We start from the raw sequence: 18,344 nt of genomic DNA on the forward strand, positions 1-18,344 counted from the left end.
ACAACCATTATCCGTATTCGATTTCTCAAGTGATACCATAATTAATTAAAATCGTGTAATTTTGGACCATTTTACAGAATTCCATGCTGTTTTTTTTTTTTAATAAAATCGCAATTCGCAAACATCCAGGCCAGAGGTGGCGGCAGTGAGCTCCAGTCAGTTGGACGTTTGCGCTCCGTAGGAGTGGCCCAAATGTTTCGACATCACCTCACCCGGCGTGAACGACATCGGCCAAGCTAGATGGTACTTCGACTCGGCAGCTAACGTTGGGGTTCGCATTTCCAAAAGAAGACCTATCCATTTATCTCATTGTGGGTCCAGACTGTACCACCATGGCTCTTTACGAATATGTCACTCAGGAGCAGCTCGCAGGCTTCGACAAATACAAGGTAACGTTACGATTAATATGTTGTAATAGCCTGCTAGCAGCTGACGTTGGCTATTGAGCCGACCCTGTGCATAGCTATGCACCCTGTGTGTGTAGATGTGTTTAACAGTTAGCTAGCTGTCACGATCTGCAGGGTTTTCCCTGTCAAAAAAAAAAGTGTGTGTGAAGGTAACCAGAGTTAGCCAAAACCATACCAGATCCTGGTCAATTATCCCCTAGAAAATAAAAGCGTGATTAATGTTGGATAACGTAGCTAGCTAGTTATGAAGTTAACTAGCTAGCTAGCTAGCTACAGTATGATCTCGTATGCTGATATGACCATAATGTTTTTATAGCGTTGTGCCCTCTACGTTTACTGTTAATTGGATAGCGTTCAAGTTTGGGGTCAGAAAGTAAAAGGCACCCTTTGAGGTGGGAAGTGGTGGTTGGAGACTCATCTCTGACTAAAGGATTGACTTTGTTCCTCCCGAAATATAAGCATTTTACACGCTATTTTAAGTCCGCTAAATACAAAAAAAAAACTATTATTTGTCAAAGACATTTCTTAAGAGTCTGGATTTTGGGGCCTAACGTTATGTTAACGAATAGTAGGCTACTTTTGTTATTTTGAAAGTGGCGGCCGGAAGTGTAATAGTTTGCCATGTCTTGCTTGACATTGGCGCAAGTGTGCTAGCTAATAGTTAGCTAGCTAGCAACTCTTGCTGTTCCACAGTGCTTGGTTATGAATTAAGGCTTTACGTTGTGTTTTCACACATTTCAGATGTCCCCTGTATGTCTCCTCTTTGTGTAGAAAGCCAATATTGCAACCACAGAGAGAAAGTAAACCAAGTAGCTGCTGTAATGGCAAACTTAAGGGGAAACCACTCAACTTGAACCAGACTGAGTCAGGTTACAGTGATGTGAAACGCCGACAATAAACAAGGACTGACAAGCGAAATCACTTTTCTAAGAATTCCAGTGACCATAGAACTGTGTTGTCAACAAGTTTAAAACAGCAGAATCCTTTCTGCATGGCACAAACATGTCAGTGTTCAGTTAATTCCCGATAAAGATGAGCATCAATGTGGTAGTACAGATACAAAGAGCTTGTTGTCCTGTCTCTGGCTATGGAGGACAGTAGAAAACAGGAGTGGCAGTTATTTAAAGGATCTAACGACACAAGGCAATTGGGTTGTTATAAGGGGGATATATTTTGACCTGGGCATTGTTCACACATTAGTTTATGATCAGTACCATTGTACATAACAGCTACAATAACAATGTGTATTCACTCAGAATCCTCATTCATTTATATCTGTATGTTTTCCAATAATTCTTAAGGCAGTAAGGCCCTGTTCACACCTGGCATTGGCATCTGTCCTGAGTGATCCGATCACAAGTGGACAGCTCTGACTACATGTGTGAACACAACCAGGACACATTGAGGACGCATTGAGATCTGGTAGCTCAGACCACATTTCGCCGGTGGTCCAGGCTGCATATGGACACATTCTTTTAGCAGTGTGTGCGCATATCTGTCCTGGGCCATATTGAAGGACCGCCTACTCAACTGATGTCCTCTGCGCAAGCAGAAATACATACTCATTCACTGGCTTTGTCCCCAATGTCTAAGCTATTGGTAGCTCTGTGTATTTTGGACGTTTTTGTATTTTTGGAATATATGTGTAGTATTCATCATGTCACAGAAACCACGGAGAGTGAATCTTGTATTTTAGATGTTATACCGTCTGTGATGTGTGTTTTCTTCTTTTTGGTGCTTTGCACAGATCTGACACCTGCCTGCCTGCTCTTATCCCGGGCTCTCTGGAGCTCAGATCGCCACAGTTGCCTAGCAAAAGCTGGGTTGTCGGTGGACCGGCAACTGCCAGTAGCCAATAACCTCATTTTAAAGGACAATTCCGGTTGATTTCAACACGTAGCTCTGTTGTTTGTAAATTTGGAGTGTTGTCAGTAGCAAGAAAAACAAAAACAATCAGTGCTGCCTACTACACCGTTTTATCCTCCTGCTAGCGTTAGCACCCAGGAGGCTGAAACAGGGCAAGTTTTAAATGTGCTTTTAAGCCTCTTAACATGTTCGAAATGTCATTACAAGTGCCTACCCATGTGAAGTGATTCCTTCGGAGTGAACACAGTGAATCTGACTGCAGTAGATGTGAAAGAAATGCATGAAAGTTGTGGTAATTCAGCTCTGTTTAGTTCTAGTGTTGAGAAGAGAGTGCTTAGGGACCGTCTACAAACTACAACACCGAAAAGAGATGCAACAAAAATATTTATTAATTCAGTGATTAAATAAGGTAGTGTCTCCAAACTTACCTCAATTATAACTTGTCTCCTGCTCGTTGTACTACAGCACTTACTTTAAAAAAATAAGCATATGCCTATTTTTGAAAATCTTTTTGTATCTCTTTTCGGTGTTGTAGTTTGTAGACGGTCCTGAAGCACTGTCTTGCAGTATCAACACTGGAACTAAACAGAGCTGAATTAGCACAACTTTCATGCATTTTTTTCACATGTACTGCAGTCAGATTCACTGTGTTCACTCGGAAGGAATCCCTTCACATGTGCAGGCACTTTTAATGACATTTCCATGACATGCCATGTTAAGAGGCAAACGCACGTTTAAAACTTGCCCTGTTTCAGCCTCCTGGGTGCTAGCAGGAGAATAACACGGTGTAGGCAGCACCGATTGTTTGCATTTTTTCTCGTTACTGACAGCACTCCAAATTTACAAACAACAGAGCTACGTGTTGAAATCGACCGGAATTCTCCTTTAAGGTTTATAAAATGTAAATTTAAAAAATGAGATGAAAATCCAAACATATCATGCACATATACCACCGTCGGGCGGAGAAATGTACACCCATTAGCACACCGACTGAAAACAGTGGTCACCTCTGGCTCCAAAATACAAGATTGCGATGGCCAAGGGTGTCCTGGTTATGTTCTTTGTCCTTGAATGACACAAGCACAGGTCATTCAGGCTCTTTTTAATACTGCCTCCCTTGATTACTGTGGGAAACCGCTTCCTTTAACTGTTCATCATGCGAGACCTTTTTTTCCAATAATCACTTTTTAAGTGGTTCCCGCTATGTGTTTGCCACAGTGCCTTGAGCAACTGTGGCCGGAGGAGAGTGGAAGATGACAAATGTCAGTGAATGAAAGGACTCGATGTTTACTCAGTTGCAAATGGAAAGCACATGAGAGCGAAGGGTTGTTCCACAGATCGTCCCACTCGCTTTCATGCTGTCATCCATCTTTCTGCCTCTCGCATCCTTTGTCACACCTAACAGAAACTGCCGTGTGATCCCAGTCCTGTTTCAAGTGAACTAGGGGTGAGAGTGAGATCTAAATCTAAAAATGGAAACAAATCACAGAAAACAGTGCTCCAAGAACACTGGCATAAGAGAGGCAGCATTTATTCTTAATTGGAAACCCTAGCATAAAGGCACAAAAAGCAGCCTCACACACATCCTGATCTGTATGAACACCATAGAGGGTACATTACGCTGTAGCCTACACACTGATTTTGGTCATGCCTGGATAAAGTAACTGAGACTGGGATCGGGTTTATTTTAATTCTGAATGATGGCAGGCCACCAAAATGATCCAGTAAACAAATTACACGGGAGGCCATGTGACCTTGTATTTCAAACTGTAAAACACTTGCAATGAGATGATCAAATGTGTAAAAAAAAAAAATAAAATATGCAACCAAAGAACGGTTTGTGTTTGATAATCACATCCTGACTGATTTGATTTGTGTCTCTTTACAGTACAGCGCAGTGGACTCGAATCCCTTGTCTGTCTACGTCATGCATCCTTTCTGGAACTTTGTGGTGAAGGTGAGAAAAAAACCAAAAAAACCTGTTCAGCTGTGTGTGTGTGAGGAAAACAAACTGTGTGTGAATACATCATTAATGAGGTTTCCAACAGTCTGCTGTGATACAGTAACAAGACGGCCTCATCCTCCTTTGTCTGCCTCCGAACGCATCAGTCTCTGATTGTAATATTGTGTTCTGGTCTTTGGACATACTGTGTTGATTTTGAATGCAGTCATGTATCTGATCAAAAGTCTGGGTAGGTTAAGACACTAACACATTTATCTACTTATCTATATCAAGCCTTTATTTTTACGTTAATCTCCACTTGACTGCGATCTGAGAAGTTTTACAAAATTCCCTCTTTGTCATAAAGAGCATCTCTGCCTAACAGTGATGCCACTGTCCATGAAGCGTGGCAACAATAATTAATGTCTAGTTATTTAATCAGTATCAGTATTCGGCTGAGAAGACTAGGGCTGCACGATATGAGGAAACTATCTCTTTGTGATTCTTTTGACTGCTATTGCAATTGCAATATGTTTCACGATATCGGCGCAAATGATCATTTCATTTTCATATCGTTCTCATTGAAAAATTAAAATGATTATAGTGTGATCTATGCGACAAAATTGAGATTAATTGTGCAGCCCTAGAGAAGACTATTTATCAGCCAAATGACATGTTAATTCACTGTTACTATCTTATTGTCTCTGTCCATCTCTTTCTCAACAGTTTCTACCAACATGGTTGGCTCCAAACCTCATTACATTCACAGGCTTTATGTTCCTTGTGTTGAATTTCCTTATGTTGGCCTTTTACGACTTTGACTTCACTGCCTCTGGTAGGTCCTATGTACTACTCCTTTTCCCCCTAGTTGTTTGACTAGTGAGGTGAGGGAGTGTTCCATTTATAAAACACACTATGCTAGATGAATCCACCACAACTGTTTAGAAGCTGGCAACAAAAAAACTAGAAGGGTGCACGTTGGCAAGTTTGTTTACTGTCTAGGCAAAGTCCATCTCTTACTGACGCACCAGTGGCTATGGTGGCTCAGGCTAATCACTCACCCATTGCATTCCTACAAAGACACACACACACAAACACTGAGCTACTACTGTTAACATATGCAACAAGAGCTCTAGAACATATGCAAAGACTGACCCACAACTCTGCAAATAGATCCTGTGCTCTATCAGTCTGTTGTCTCATATGACGAGGTACACCGATAAGTTGACAGACGTGACTCATACGCCAACCTCTACAGTCACTACACAGACTGGTCAAACTGTCCTCACAAGAATATTTGTTGTCAGGTCTCCTTCCTTACAAGAATAGCTTAACCAAATTATGCACGTGTTAATGTTTCACCTAAGAATATGCTGCTCAGAAGTTGCAGAGTTGTTGTGCGTTGTCTTCAATTTTAGCGGAGATAAGTTTAAACAGGAAATTGAAGTAAAGTCAGAAAAGTGAAAATTATTTTTGCTAATCCATGGCTCTCAGTTTCTGCATATTTACATTCTTTGTGTGTCAGCTGCAGGACACGAACACGTGCCTAGCTGGGTCTGGGTTGCCGCAGGGATCTTCAACTTCTTGGCCTATACACTCGGTGAGTCCTAACCCCCCCGCAACCCCTGTGTGTTGTTCTTCTCCGACTTTTCGAAGGGGCGCCAGGGGAATATTCTTCCCAACGGAATGTATTCTATCAGACCCTATTCATAACCAGTATCGTATGTCTTCTGCTAGAATGTACTGCGCCCGATATCCTGGAGGTTTGGACACATTTAATTTTGTTTCATCACATTTCCTTAGATAAACAAAGTACTGTGTGTGATGTGTCGAAATGGGATTGTTTATGAGAGATATACAATCCTGTAATTCTTGCATCAGGCACAAACTGATAGCAAATCAACAGGATGCCACATCATCAGTCAGCAGGGTTATCAGTTGAATGTACTGGTTTGCGAGAAGATATGGGGAAAAACATGATTAAAATTGCGTACATACAGTATGTGTTCCAGTTGTAAGAAGTTCAAAGACATCCCGTCTGTATCTTATACTAAAATAAAGTGTTACAATAGTAGGTTTTGCTATAGTAAACATAATACTTCTCAACTCAAAATAAAAAGTTTAGATGTTTTTTTTTTTTAAATGAAATGTGTGTGTCTCTTAGGAAACATGGTGGGAGAAGCAGGCCATAAAACATGGGTGGGGAAATGAATTAGATACACTCTGCCTTCTCTTAACAACTTGCCCTTGAGCAAGACATTTCAAGCTGGAATATGATCACAGCATTCATAGCATCGTGGAACAACTGTAGCTGACTGTCAACGTGGACAACTTGTGCCAGAGTGTCTGCTGAGTGGTTTACAGTTTTATTTAAAGGTCCCATGACATGGTGCTCTTTGGATGCTTTTATATAGACCTTAGTGGTCCCCTAATACTGTATCTGAAGTCTCTTTTATATAGACCTTAGTGGTCCCCTAATACTGTATCTGAAGTCTCTTTTATATAGGCCTTAATGGTCCCCTAATACTGTATGTATTACAGTATTGTATGTGAATTACAGCCACTAGAGCCAGTCCCACAATGAGCTTTCCTTAGTATGTGCCATTTCTGTCTGTAGCTATTGAGGAGGGAGGGGCAAGGTGCTCCTTATGACCTCATAAGGAGCAAGATTCCAGATCGGCCCATCTGGGCTTTCATTTTCTCAAAGGCAGAGCAGGATACCCAGGGCTCAGTTTACACCTATCACCATTTCTAGCCACTGGGGGACCATAGGCAGGCTGGGGGAACTCATATTAATGTTAAAAAACCTCAAAGTGACATTTTCATGCCATAGGACCTTTTAAAGCAACACTAGAGAACTTTTCCCACTTCGGTCCCCCTACAGGTTGTCTCATTGGAACTACAGCTCGCCCTACTCGATCTGGCAAAGTTGCATAATGTAATGTAATGGACCGTTCCACCCCCAACCTGTAGGGGGACCGAAGCGGGAACAGTTCTCTAGTGTTGCTTTAAAGGTTCCCTAATGTGGATGTGATGAATGTGTGTCATGTGAAAAGGGTTGCTTGCAGCAGATATTTTGGATGGAGGACCCAAAAATTTAATTAATACAGTTTTAATTGTATATAAAGTGGAGATTGTTTGTGGATCGTTGTCAGGAATCAAAAGGACGATTTGACTTAATGGTTGAATGTGTACAATTTGGTGCGACCGTCCGAGACATTTAAAGGAGATTGTAATTTGCGATGTGACTGTGGAGGAAAATATGCGATAAGTGGCGATAAATAAACAGATATTGAAATGTACTCAGTTCTGCATTCCTGTTGCTTTCAGTATTCTGCTAAAATACAACAATTGCTTGTTGAATTTAAAACGAATGAAAGGAAATCATTTTCAACATTCTTTTGTTGAACAAATTGGACATTGAATTGAATAGAAAAGGCACCGCTAAAAAAAGAACCACCGTTACAATTAAAAATGCAGTTTTCTACTGATAAAAAAAATCTGAGTGCCTTTCGCGATATGTGTATTGCGCTAGTTAATATTGCGATGACGATTTAAAAAAAAACAAAAAACGATGCATTGTGCAGCTCTATGCCACGCCCTCCGTACTCTCCACCCAAATCCTTCAAGCAAGATAAGTCCCATTAGCAGAGCAATATTTACACAGCAAGGTGTAACATTAAGCATGATAATTGGACAAGTTTTGTATTGACAGATTTCCAGACTAAGATAAGACCAAATATCAGTAAGCGTGACACGTGACATTGCAGTTTGTAACATTGCTTCACAAATTATTAACTGAACATTCTAAGCTCTTAGGAATTATATTAGAAGTGCAAAGGGGATGAACTGAGTTTGATCTTTCATATTTAATAGCTGGCTCACTGACAGCGCCGAAGTCACATAGATGACATTTTCCCCGGGCTGTTATGCAGCCAAATAAATACGGATTTATTTTTACAGTCAAATTCCTTCCCTGTCTGTCTGTGTGTAGACTGTGGACGTGTACTCAGTGAACCACACTAAAGTCAGTTTTAAAAGTCATGCTGACCACTTTGTGAACCGTTCAAACAAAACCAACCATCTTATGAGGATGTGTTTGCAGATTACTTCCATGTGCTCGCTGGCAGCTTTTATCCAACAAACCCTGAGTTTCTATGTGGCCGGTTAGCTCGGTTGGTAGAGCGGGCGCACATAGACGCAGAAGGTCCAGGGTTTGAATCCGACCTGTGACTGATTTCCTGCATGTCTTCCCCCTCTCTCTCCCCTTTCATATCTCAGCTTTCCCCTGCAGAAATACCCCCCCCCCAAAAAAGAAATAAACCTCTGAGTTTCTCTCTGTGTCCTCCCTCTTACAGAGCCAATCACGCGGTTTCATTTCCTCATTGCTCCGTGCATATTGAAGTGCGTTAATTGATAGAGTTTCACTGTATTTCAGAATCAAAAAGTCCTGGTTGGACATTAGTTTGTGACTCAGGACTATCTAAAGTTGCCGTTTTTATGCGCTGTCAGTCATTTCTTGGAGCAGTGTTTTTTTGCCCTCACGTACTGTACAAGCATCAATCAGTTCAGAGTACACACATAAGACAGCTTGTCAGTTTGTACGAGTAGTTCCACTAAAGTGTTTAAATTGTACAAATAATGTATGATCACTGAATAATTATCACTAATGATGTGATTGTTCACACTGATGGTACATCATTCCTATAATATTGGAGTCTTATTGACACTTCCCCGCTCTGACTCAGGATCTTTTTTTTCTTTTTCTTTTTTTTTAAAGATAAATGTATACATTCTGCATAAACATGCATTTATATCACTTTGTCCACAGGATTAAAATGCAGCCTCTGCCACCTTCTATGTACCTGTTGCCACGGTTAATTGTGGTATTAGAGCTTCATCAAGCTTAATTCAGAATAAACCTACTCAGAGTTGATTGGACCAACCTCAACTCAGTTTCTCATCTCAGGGTTAGTCGACTCAGGGCCAGATGTACGTACATTTGCGAACGTAGTGCTATCAGCGCCATAGCCAACCCGCAGAAAGCGCACGCTGTGATACGTCGTATTTACCAAACCTGCAGTTCATCGGGCAGTCGGCGCCTTTCTCCGCCCACTATACCGTAAATTGTGCTGTAGCAAAGTGTTAAGTACTGGGATATTCCCACTGCTGATGCTATGACTGTTTGAAATGATCCTGATGCCGATATTTGTAACGTAGCGAGGAGTTTAACAACTGCTGGAATGGAATGTGAAAGCTGAGTCGGTGATTCGATATCCTCTTTGATTTCTTCCAGTGACTGTAATATTGCACGGCTGCTTAATCTGTAACGCTTAATGATTTTGTGTTCACTCAACTAAAAAGTGTGATCCTTGTGGCAAAAATCTTTCCAGCTTGTCTCCTTGGCTCTTCGTCTTGCTCGGATTGCTGCTGCCATTTCACCAGGAGACAAATGCGAGGAAACCGACTTCCTGATTTACACCTGCTTTTAAGAGGCGGAGAATTTTCACCGCAAAATAGAGGCTCGCTTTCACGGGCGGTTTTTGTACATACCGCGGAATACATAATTAGGCGCACTTTACGCTTCCCCTCCCATCTCTTTATGGGAAACTCCCACTTTCCCCTTGACCCTCCCATGAATGCATATGCATGACACGGAAAAGCGACAGGCAGTCTGCGCTTTTACCTCAGTGCAGCCTGTTTGTACATTACTCGCCATGCTTTTACGCGCACGTTTCGAAACAAATACGCCTGAAGTGGGCGCAAAAACGTTAGTACAGCTGGCCCTTTGGTAAACCTGCTTTCTGAAACATGGCCGATCACTTGCTGTGACCGTGAATTCCAACTTTGCAGAAGTCGGTTTTACAGTTATGCAGGCCAGACGCTTTGGTCGAGGGGAAATGTGAGCGATGGAAAAAAAATAAAAAAAAAGAAGAAATGTCCATTTATGTGTTCCTATATAAATGTTGACTTAAACATGTACCGTACCAATGCTCCGCGTCTTCTCTGTTGTTGTGTGTAGATGGTGTTGATGGTAAGCAGGCTCGTCGCACCAACTCCTCCACGCCACTAGGGGAGCTGTTTGACCATGGCCTGGACAGTTGGGCCTGCATCTTCTTTGTGGCCACCGTCTACTCCATATTTGGACGTTTGGAAAGTGGCGTGGCCGTGCTCACACTGTATTACATCCTGTGGGTGGTGCTGTTCTCATTCATCCTGTCTCACTGGGAGAAATATAACACTGGCATCTTGTTTCTGCCATGGGGATACGACATCAGCCAAGTGGTAAGAGCGCGCACACACACACACAAGCACACAAGCGACCGGTAACCACCTTCACTTACCGGCCATGTAATGACTTGATGTCTCATCTCCTTTCAGACAATCTCCCTGGTTTACTTGGTGACTGCTGTGGTCGGCGTGGAGAAGTGGTACCAGCCCTGCTTGTGGCACTACCTCTATAGAGACCTTTTCAGCTTCATGATCATCGGTGAGCTGTGATTGGTCACTCTGAATACATTCATTCACTAGCTGAGACCCAGGTCAGGAATTAAAAGGACTATTTCACCTAATGGTAGCAATCATAATGGTTTGGTGCAATCATTAGAGGTGTTTAAAGGAGATTATATAAATGTGACTTTGCCACACCTAAGCTAGACAGCCTTGCTGTGCCTAGTTACTATAACAAAGGTTTAAAGGTTAAAAAAATAAATAAAAAATCACTATGAACACAGAGCTAGTGTGGGTCCCACTCATTAAAAAAAAAAAAAAAAAACCCGCCACCTACAATAATGAATATCTTTGTTTTTAATTTTCAGTCTGTTCCTTCACTGTGACCTTACCCATGAGCCTCTACAATGTCCTGAAGTAAGTACACTCCTTCCTTAGCATTTTATGATATTGGAGTATTATTGCTACACACAGCGCTCTGAACTCTTCACCCTCTGCGTTGATTTGCAGAGGTTACCGCAGTAACACCCTGAAGCACAGCAGCATGTACGAAGCCTTCCTGCCCTTCCTTTCTCCCGTCCTGCTCTTCGTCCTGTCCACCACCTGGGTGGTCTTGTCTCCATCCAACATCCTCGAGCTGCAGCCCAGGATCTTCTACCTCATGGTGGGCACAGCCTTCGCTAATGTCACGGTGAGTGTCTGCTGATTTTTCCACACACATCACTATTATTATTATTATTATTATTATTATTATTATTATTATTATTATGCTTCTTTTTTTGTGACAACCATGTCTGTATTCAGGTGTTAATGCGTGTTTATTCCTGTTGTGAATGCATTTATCTCGCAGTGTAAGCTGATCGTGTGTCAGATGAGTAACACACGTTGCCAGGCGCTGAGCTGGCTGTTGCTGCCCATGACGCCGGTGGTGTTGTTAGCGGTGACCGGGGTGGTCGCCAACGAGACCCTCCTGCTGTATCTGTGGACGGCTGTCGTCGTACTAGCACACATACACTATGGAGTTTCAGTGGTAAGAGAAGACACGTAAAGGACCTCCTTTTGAAATAAAAAATGTCATGTACAGTAAATATGTAGCAGCCACTCGGCATAGCATAAAGACTAGAAACGGGGAAATGACTAGCCTGTCCGAAGTTACCAACATCCACCTACCAGCTCCTCTACAGCTCAGTAATTATCACGTTATGTCTTGTTTCTTTAATTCAGTTCAAAAACTGAAGTGTAACAATGTCAATTTGCAGGGGGTTATGTGTCGCACTATTTCTTTGCTCTGAGTAGTAACTTACTGGATTTTCCGCTGGTTGCCTGGCGGCTGGTCCTGGCCCGAAAATAGTCTGGCACGTACACCTCCCGTGTAACAGCAAATTTGTGCGGATTAAACAAAACAAGATTTAGCGTATTAATTAGAGAACTTTTGTAACCTTTGGACAGAGCCAGGCTAGCTGTTTCCCCATTTCCAGTCTAGCTAAGCTAACCTAACCGGTGGCTGGCCGTGGCTTCATAATTAAAGGTGCTCTAAGCGATGTCACGCGTTTTTTTAGGCTACAACATTTTTTGTCACATACAGCAAACCTCTCCTCACTATCCGCGAGCTGCCTGTCCCCTGAACACACTGTAAAATAACGGGTTCTCTGTAGACAGCCCAGGCTCCACAAACGACAACAAAAAAACAAACTGGCCAACCTGGACCACCAAACATAACAGAGTTCCAGCGTTCCAGCCAATAACCGACAAGAAGGATTTGGGGGTGAGGGGTTAGTGGGCAGAACGACGGAAGGGAGGCAGAGGGGACAGGATGAGGAAGGAGGAGCGAGCTTGCCTCGTTTTGTTTGAAAATACTTTGAATGTCAACGAGAAGTGCCGTCACCCAACATCACTTAGAGCACCTTTTTAAATAACAGATATGACCGTGGTATCAAGCTAAACTGCAGTTATAGTTTTTTTTTTTTCTTTCTCGGGTAACCATTTGAACGCCCCGGGGTTCAAGATAAAAGACAGAATTGCATGTCTGGTTCCTGTACTTCTAAATGTTAAAAGATTATGCAATTTTCTTTATCAAATCCACACATGAATGAGGTACAAAATAATGCTTTTCCATTGCATAGGTAAAACAGCTCAGCAACCACTTCAGCATCTTGGCCTTCTCCCTGAAGAAGCCCAACAGTGACTGACAGGAGCAAGAACGAATCGGCTTGAAGGCAGCGGAGGTTTAGGCTTCTCGGCTTATCGACACTTCACTCTCATCACCACGGAAACCGCATCCCCTCCCCTCCATCCATGAGGACTCTACGAGTGGAATGGACTGTTTCCACTGTCCGCAGACACAACACACACACACACACACGCACGCACACATTCACGCACACATTCCCAACCAATCAAACTCTGGTCTCTGCGATGGGGTGGGCCCAGGGGCTCTGGCTTCCGTCATTGGTGATTTGGCTAACTTTGCTGAGCCAATGAGGTGCAATTGTTTCCTACGGAAATGTGCTTCAGTCATGAGGACAGGCCATGCAAACACACACACACACACACACACACACACACACACACACACACACACACACACACACACACACACATATATATATATATACTTGTACATACTGCTTTCATGCAGATAATTTATAACTTGTGGCAGGTTATTTCAAGTACAAACACAGCCACACACAAACGCACACAAACAGTTGCACTCACATAGTATTATGAATGTATAATATGCCTTGGGGAAACGCCATTTAAGTCTTATTATCTAATTATTATATTAACAGGAATGCTTCAAGTAGTGTTGTTTCAAACCTGACCAAACCTCTAAATTGTGGCTGCGCGTGGCTCCTACACATCCACAGCGGTGTCCAGAGTTTAACGGTTCAGTCACCCATTTCTTTTTTTCCATGGGATGATTTTCTGTTGGAAATCCCAGTGATATATGTCAATAGCTATATATATATATATATATATATATATATAATATACTGTATGTGTTAAGGGGTTTGGGGCATTTTATTTTCGACTGAAAAGAAACTTAAAAAAAGAAGAAGATAACTCCTGTAAAACATTGTATAAATTTTCCTCTAATTAATTCCACATTCTGCTCTGTGATGACTGTTGTCATGAGTAAACCGTGTTGGATTTTGTCTAACTAGGGCAAGAAATGACCAGGGTGACCTCTGACCTCTGACCTTTTGAACTCTACTAAGCTTCCACTTGGGCCTCCGACAGAGCACCCGGGTCTCCCTACCTTCTGAGGTGTCGTGTCTTCATGCCGATTCGTTCTGTTTTAACTATATATATATATATATATATATATATATATATATATATATATATATATATATATATATATATATATATATATATATATATTATTTATATATATATATATATATATATATATACTTGGTAATATTTTTGTTAATCTGTTGCCATGGCAATGGTTTGTGGTTTAGTTGCGCAGCGCTTGAATGAAGAGTGCGTTTTAAAAACCGTTAACGGAGCGGACTCACTCTGAGGGAACAAGTTGTCGCACAGGATACCGCAAACGCCGCAACACCGCCTGGCGTCGCTCTGCTCACACGGATATTCTCACATCTTTTTATACTGTCTGTCAGATAACTTGTGGATTGTTGCGTTTTTTTGTTTGTTTTTTTCTTCAATCCGTTGAACACCGTTTCTCTGTGTGATTTTCAAATATGTGTTTCCATGGTGAAGATGGAAATGTAGTTTTTACTGCAGACTGGACTTGGTTTCTCATCAAACTGGCTTCCACTGCCGGGCCAAATCCAATTTAAAAGGCTTACCGATCATCTGTGTCACCTCTCATTGCAAAAATCTGTCATTTTGTTCATGTGAACATGTTCATGTTAACATGTCTGTTTGGCTGTATTGGAGGAAAGAAGTTATTTTGTGTGTAACCTGACCCTGATTCCTTTGGTTGAAAAGTAGACTAGTCTTGTTTATATGCAAGACTTTCCTCCGGAGCTCCCGTATCTCTTGACATAAGACTGAAAAGAGTTTCAAATTGCAAGCTTTGCCTGATTGGAACTGAAATAATCAATGAGGAGCCAAGACTTAGGGATGAAGTCTTCCACGAGTCTGTCTTCTCCATCAATATTTTTAAAACTGTGGTTCTCAACAAAACTAGACAATTTTAGCCCACAAAGTTTGTTGGGTTATTGGTTTACATGCCTCAAAAGAAAGTGTGCAACAGGTGGATCCAGTCAGCTAAACCATCGGTCCAATGTCTGGGACCGATGGAGAAGGAAAATGGCAGAAGGAAAATGTTAAAATGAACCACAATAACAACTGCTGAGAAAGACTTGCACTTGCCTTGTGAACATTCAATTGGGAGATCTGTCTGTCCCTTATGCGAGTCTGAATGTGATGTCATAATAATTATCATCTCGTATACAGTAAAAGTGTGTCTAATACTAAAAAGGTACAAGAAAACATAACATACACTGGGGATGAAAAATATGAAAATTTACTTGGCGCTTCATTTTACTTATACATTTTTACCACGTGTCCAGAAATTTTGTACATAAACTGTTAGTGAGCAACACTGATCATTTAGACGGCAGCCACGGCCCTGTAGTGTCCCTGTAGTGCTATTATGACTGGGAGAGACAATGTAAGATCCAACTCTACTGCCATAATACCCAGTAAAGTAGCCCATGTTGGTTTGCAGCACCTCTGCACTGTAGCTGGGAAAGCTTGCTTGCAGTCATACGCACATAAATAATAGTTGAAAGTTGATTTGCCCCACATCTGTGACTTGTAGTGACATGAGAACATCTGTGACTGAGATTTCGCCACCAAAATGGTGGAATGTTTTTTTCTGGTGGGTACATGCACTGTCTGGGTATGTACATATCCATGTGTACAAGCCTGTTAAATTTTGGATGTATACTCTGTATGTGTGGATATCTGTAAATACATATATTATGTCTTCATTTGTTATTTTTTTTGTTATCTGGTAGGCTGCTTTCTCCAAAAATGGGGTAGGTGCATCAGCTCCAAACCCTGCAGCAGTTCCTAGATCTGACAACACAAGGTTTTTATTTTTTATTTTATTTTTTAACAATTCTCATTGCTGCTGCTCTACTGGCCGATTTGGATCTTTTCTCTGGGATAGTTTGGAGAGGGGGCGGGCTCTGGGTGTGAATACCTCCATCCCAGGCTGGAAACACTACAAACAATGCTGAATGCAACAATGGAGTTCATATCATATTACTAAGGAAAATGTTAACTGGGTGAGAAAATGTGTGCCTACTAACAAAAACCAGGCAGAAATAGCAGAACAACCAATTAAACAAGTGCAATTCTCATCCAGCTGGCAGGTGAATTCATCAATTAAAAAAGAAAAAAATTGTTAGCTAATTTCCTGGGCATTTTTTTGTAGTGTGCTCCTCAGCTTCACTCACAACTTTCTAGAAAAAGTCTTAATTCCCCCTCCCCACCCCTCCACCTGGATCAATGAACCAAACTGTTCAAATTGTGACTAAAGTTGTTGTATAATGCTCCGGAGCTTCGGTGTGGTTACTTGTGATGTTGTATTTAACTAGTAAAAGAAAGACGGCCCAGAAACAAATAAAAGTAAATTTTCTTTAACCACTTTGCTGTGAGAAACTTGAATGATACGTTTTTATAAGATTGAGTAAATCTAAAGTTCCTTTCATATCCACTAGGGACCATCAGGGAGCAGCTTTGGGCCTTATGGGAATTTCCCTATTCTCCACACACATTTCTTACAAAAAGTTTGCAACTGCAGCTTCCCCAAACGTCGCACCTATTTCACTAAAACTCACACTAACCTACTCAAATGAACCACAGGTATCAATACACACACCTTACACCTCGACTTTGAAGCACGTGGCAATAAATGCTCTAAACACAGCATTCAATAATAATAAAAAAATATTGTCAAGCTGTGTGTGAGAACTTTTTGATGAATACACATTCAAAGTCAGAATATTAGTTTTAAAGGAAGTTCCCGGAGATTCTCCCAAGTCATCGCCTTCAAGTTGAAGTTTTATGGGTAAACTTATTCTTTGCAGTAAGAGTGCAATGGATAAAATGTGTTAAGTGTTGTGCAGAAACCGTTAAACGATAAGCCACAATTAAGAAGTGTGTATTTCCAGAATGGTACACGAGTGTAAGCAACAGAGAAAACTTTAACAGCAACCTGCACTACACAGAGCCTTCAGCAGATGGAGCTGCAAAACAACACATGCTGTCAATGACATGATTTTCTGCTGATGGTTGCAGCAGCTGAGGACAAAAAGCGGGGAATGATGACACTATTGTCTCTGCACACATTTGCCTCTAAAATGAGTTTCACAAGTGAAACAACAGTTGGCATTTTTATGGACTCCATCACAGTGTGAACAACGTGTGTGCTGAACCTAACACCTCTGACTCATGTGGCTGTGCTTTCTGTTGCAGACTTCATAAGTAATTGATTGTCTCCTTGTCCGTAAGTTTGCGTGGCACCGAAAGCTTGTGCATGTGTTTGTTTTTTATCATCTTTGCTCACAAGCTCAAGTAATCTTTAAGAGAAACTGCCAGAGAACATAAAAAGAAAAGACTACATGGCTTGTACATCATTGGGTCACTTATGTTTGAATGTGGAGAACCAGCATGTCTGTCTTATTGTGAATGTATGTGAAGGTGCCGAGTTCTGCCTGTAAAAACAACTGTCAGCCGATCAACGGTCACTTATCTTGAAGGGATCTTTTTCATCCAGAAATAAAACTCTCATCCAGCAATGACTCATCCAGTGTGCTGTGAGCAAGCAAGAGGTTTGCTCACGCATTAAATATGTGATCCAACTCATTGTCTGGGAACGGGCTACAGTAATAACATGTTGAAAAAAGTCATGAATAAGTTATACTACAGTATATTGAAAAAAGTCATAGTATAGTATGTCTAAAAGGGTCATAGTATAGTATGTCTAAAAAGTCATAAAAAAGTCATCAAAGTCATAGTATAGTATGTCGAAAAAAGTCATAAAAAAGACATACTATAGTAAGGTCGAAAAAAGGCATAGCATAGTATGTTGAAACAAGTCATGAAAAATCATAGTATAGTATGCCTAAAAAGTAATTAAAAAGTCATAGTATAGTATATTGAATGAAGTCATAAAAAAGGTATAGTATAGTACGTCGAAAAAAGTCAAAAAAGGCATAGTATAGTATGTCGAAAAAAGTCTTAGTATAGTATGTCAGAAAAGTCATAAAAAAGGCAAAGTATAGTATGCTGAAAAAAGTCATAGTATAATATGTCGAAAAATGGCATGACACGTCATAGTATAGTATGTTATAAAAGGTCATAGTATAGTATGTCGAAAAAAGTCATAAACAAGTCATAGTATAGTATGTTGAGAAAGGTCATAGTAAAGCAAAAATATAGCAGGTTGAGACCGACACAAATACCATGCCCTGACCAGGAAGTGAACCAGAACCTTTGAAATATCAAATCTCACCGGGGTAACTGTGCTTAGCACTGAGCCAAAGCAACTTAGTTTATCTTGTGGTAAAAGTGACAAAAGTGTCATAGTATAGTATGTTGAAAAAAGTTATAAAAAAGTCATAGAATAATATGTTGATTAAAGTCACTAAAAAGGCATAGTATAGGATGTCGAAAAAAGTCATTATAGTAGG

The 18,344-nt window shown here is 41.1% G+C and overlaps 1 protein-coding gene across 1 annotated transcript; it reads left to right on the plus strand.

Moving 5' to 3' along the window:
• Positions 1–162: 162 nt before the first annotated feature.
• On the plus strand, positions 163–13,752 carry selenoi (selenoprotein I). The gene is made up of 10 exons (XM_039781118.1): positions 163–389; positions 4,162–4,230; positions 4,942–5,050; positions 5,741–5,815; positions 10,238–10,500; positions 10,597–10,705; positions 11,034–11,082; positions 11,176–11,356; positions 11,516–11,695; positions 12,789–13,752. The coding sequence occupies exons 1-10, from the start codon at positions 333–335 to the stop codon at positions 12,894–12,896; spliced, it is 1,200 nt and encodes a 399-aa protein (XP_039637052.1). The 5' UTR covers positions 163–332; the 3' UTR covers positions 12,897–13,752.
• The last annotated feature ends 4,592 nt before the right edge of the window (positions 13,753–18,344 follow it).

This window comes from Perca fluviatilis, chromosome 18, assembly GCF_010015445.1.
Source record: "Perca fluviatilis chromosome 18, GENO_Pfluv_1.0, whole genome shotgun sequence".
Lineage (NCBI taxonomy): Eukaryota > Metazoa > Chordata > Actinopteri > Perciformes > Percidae > Perca > Perca fluviatilis.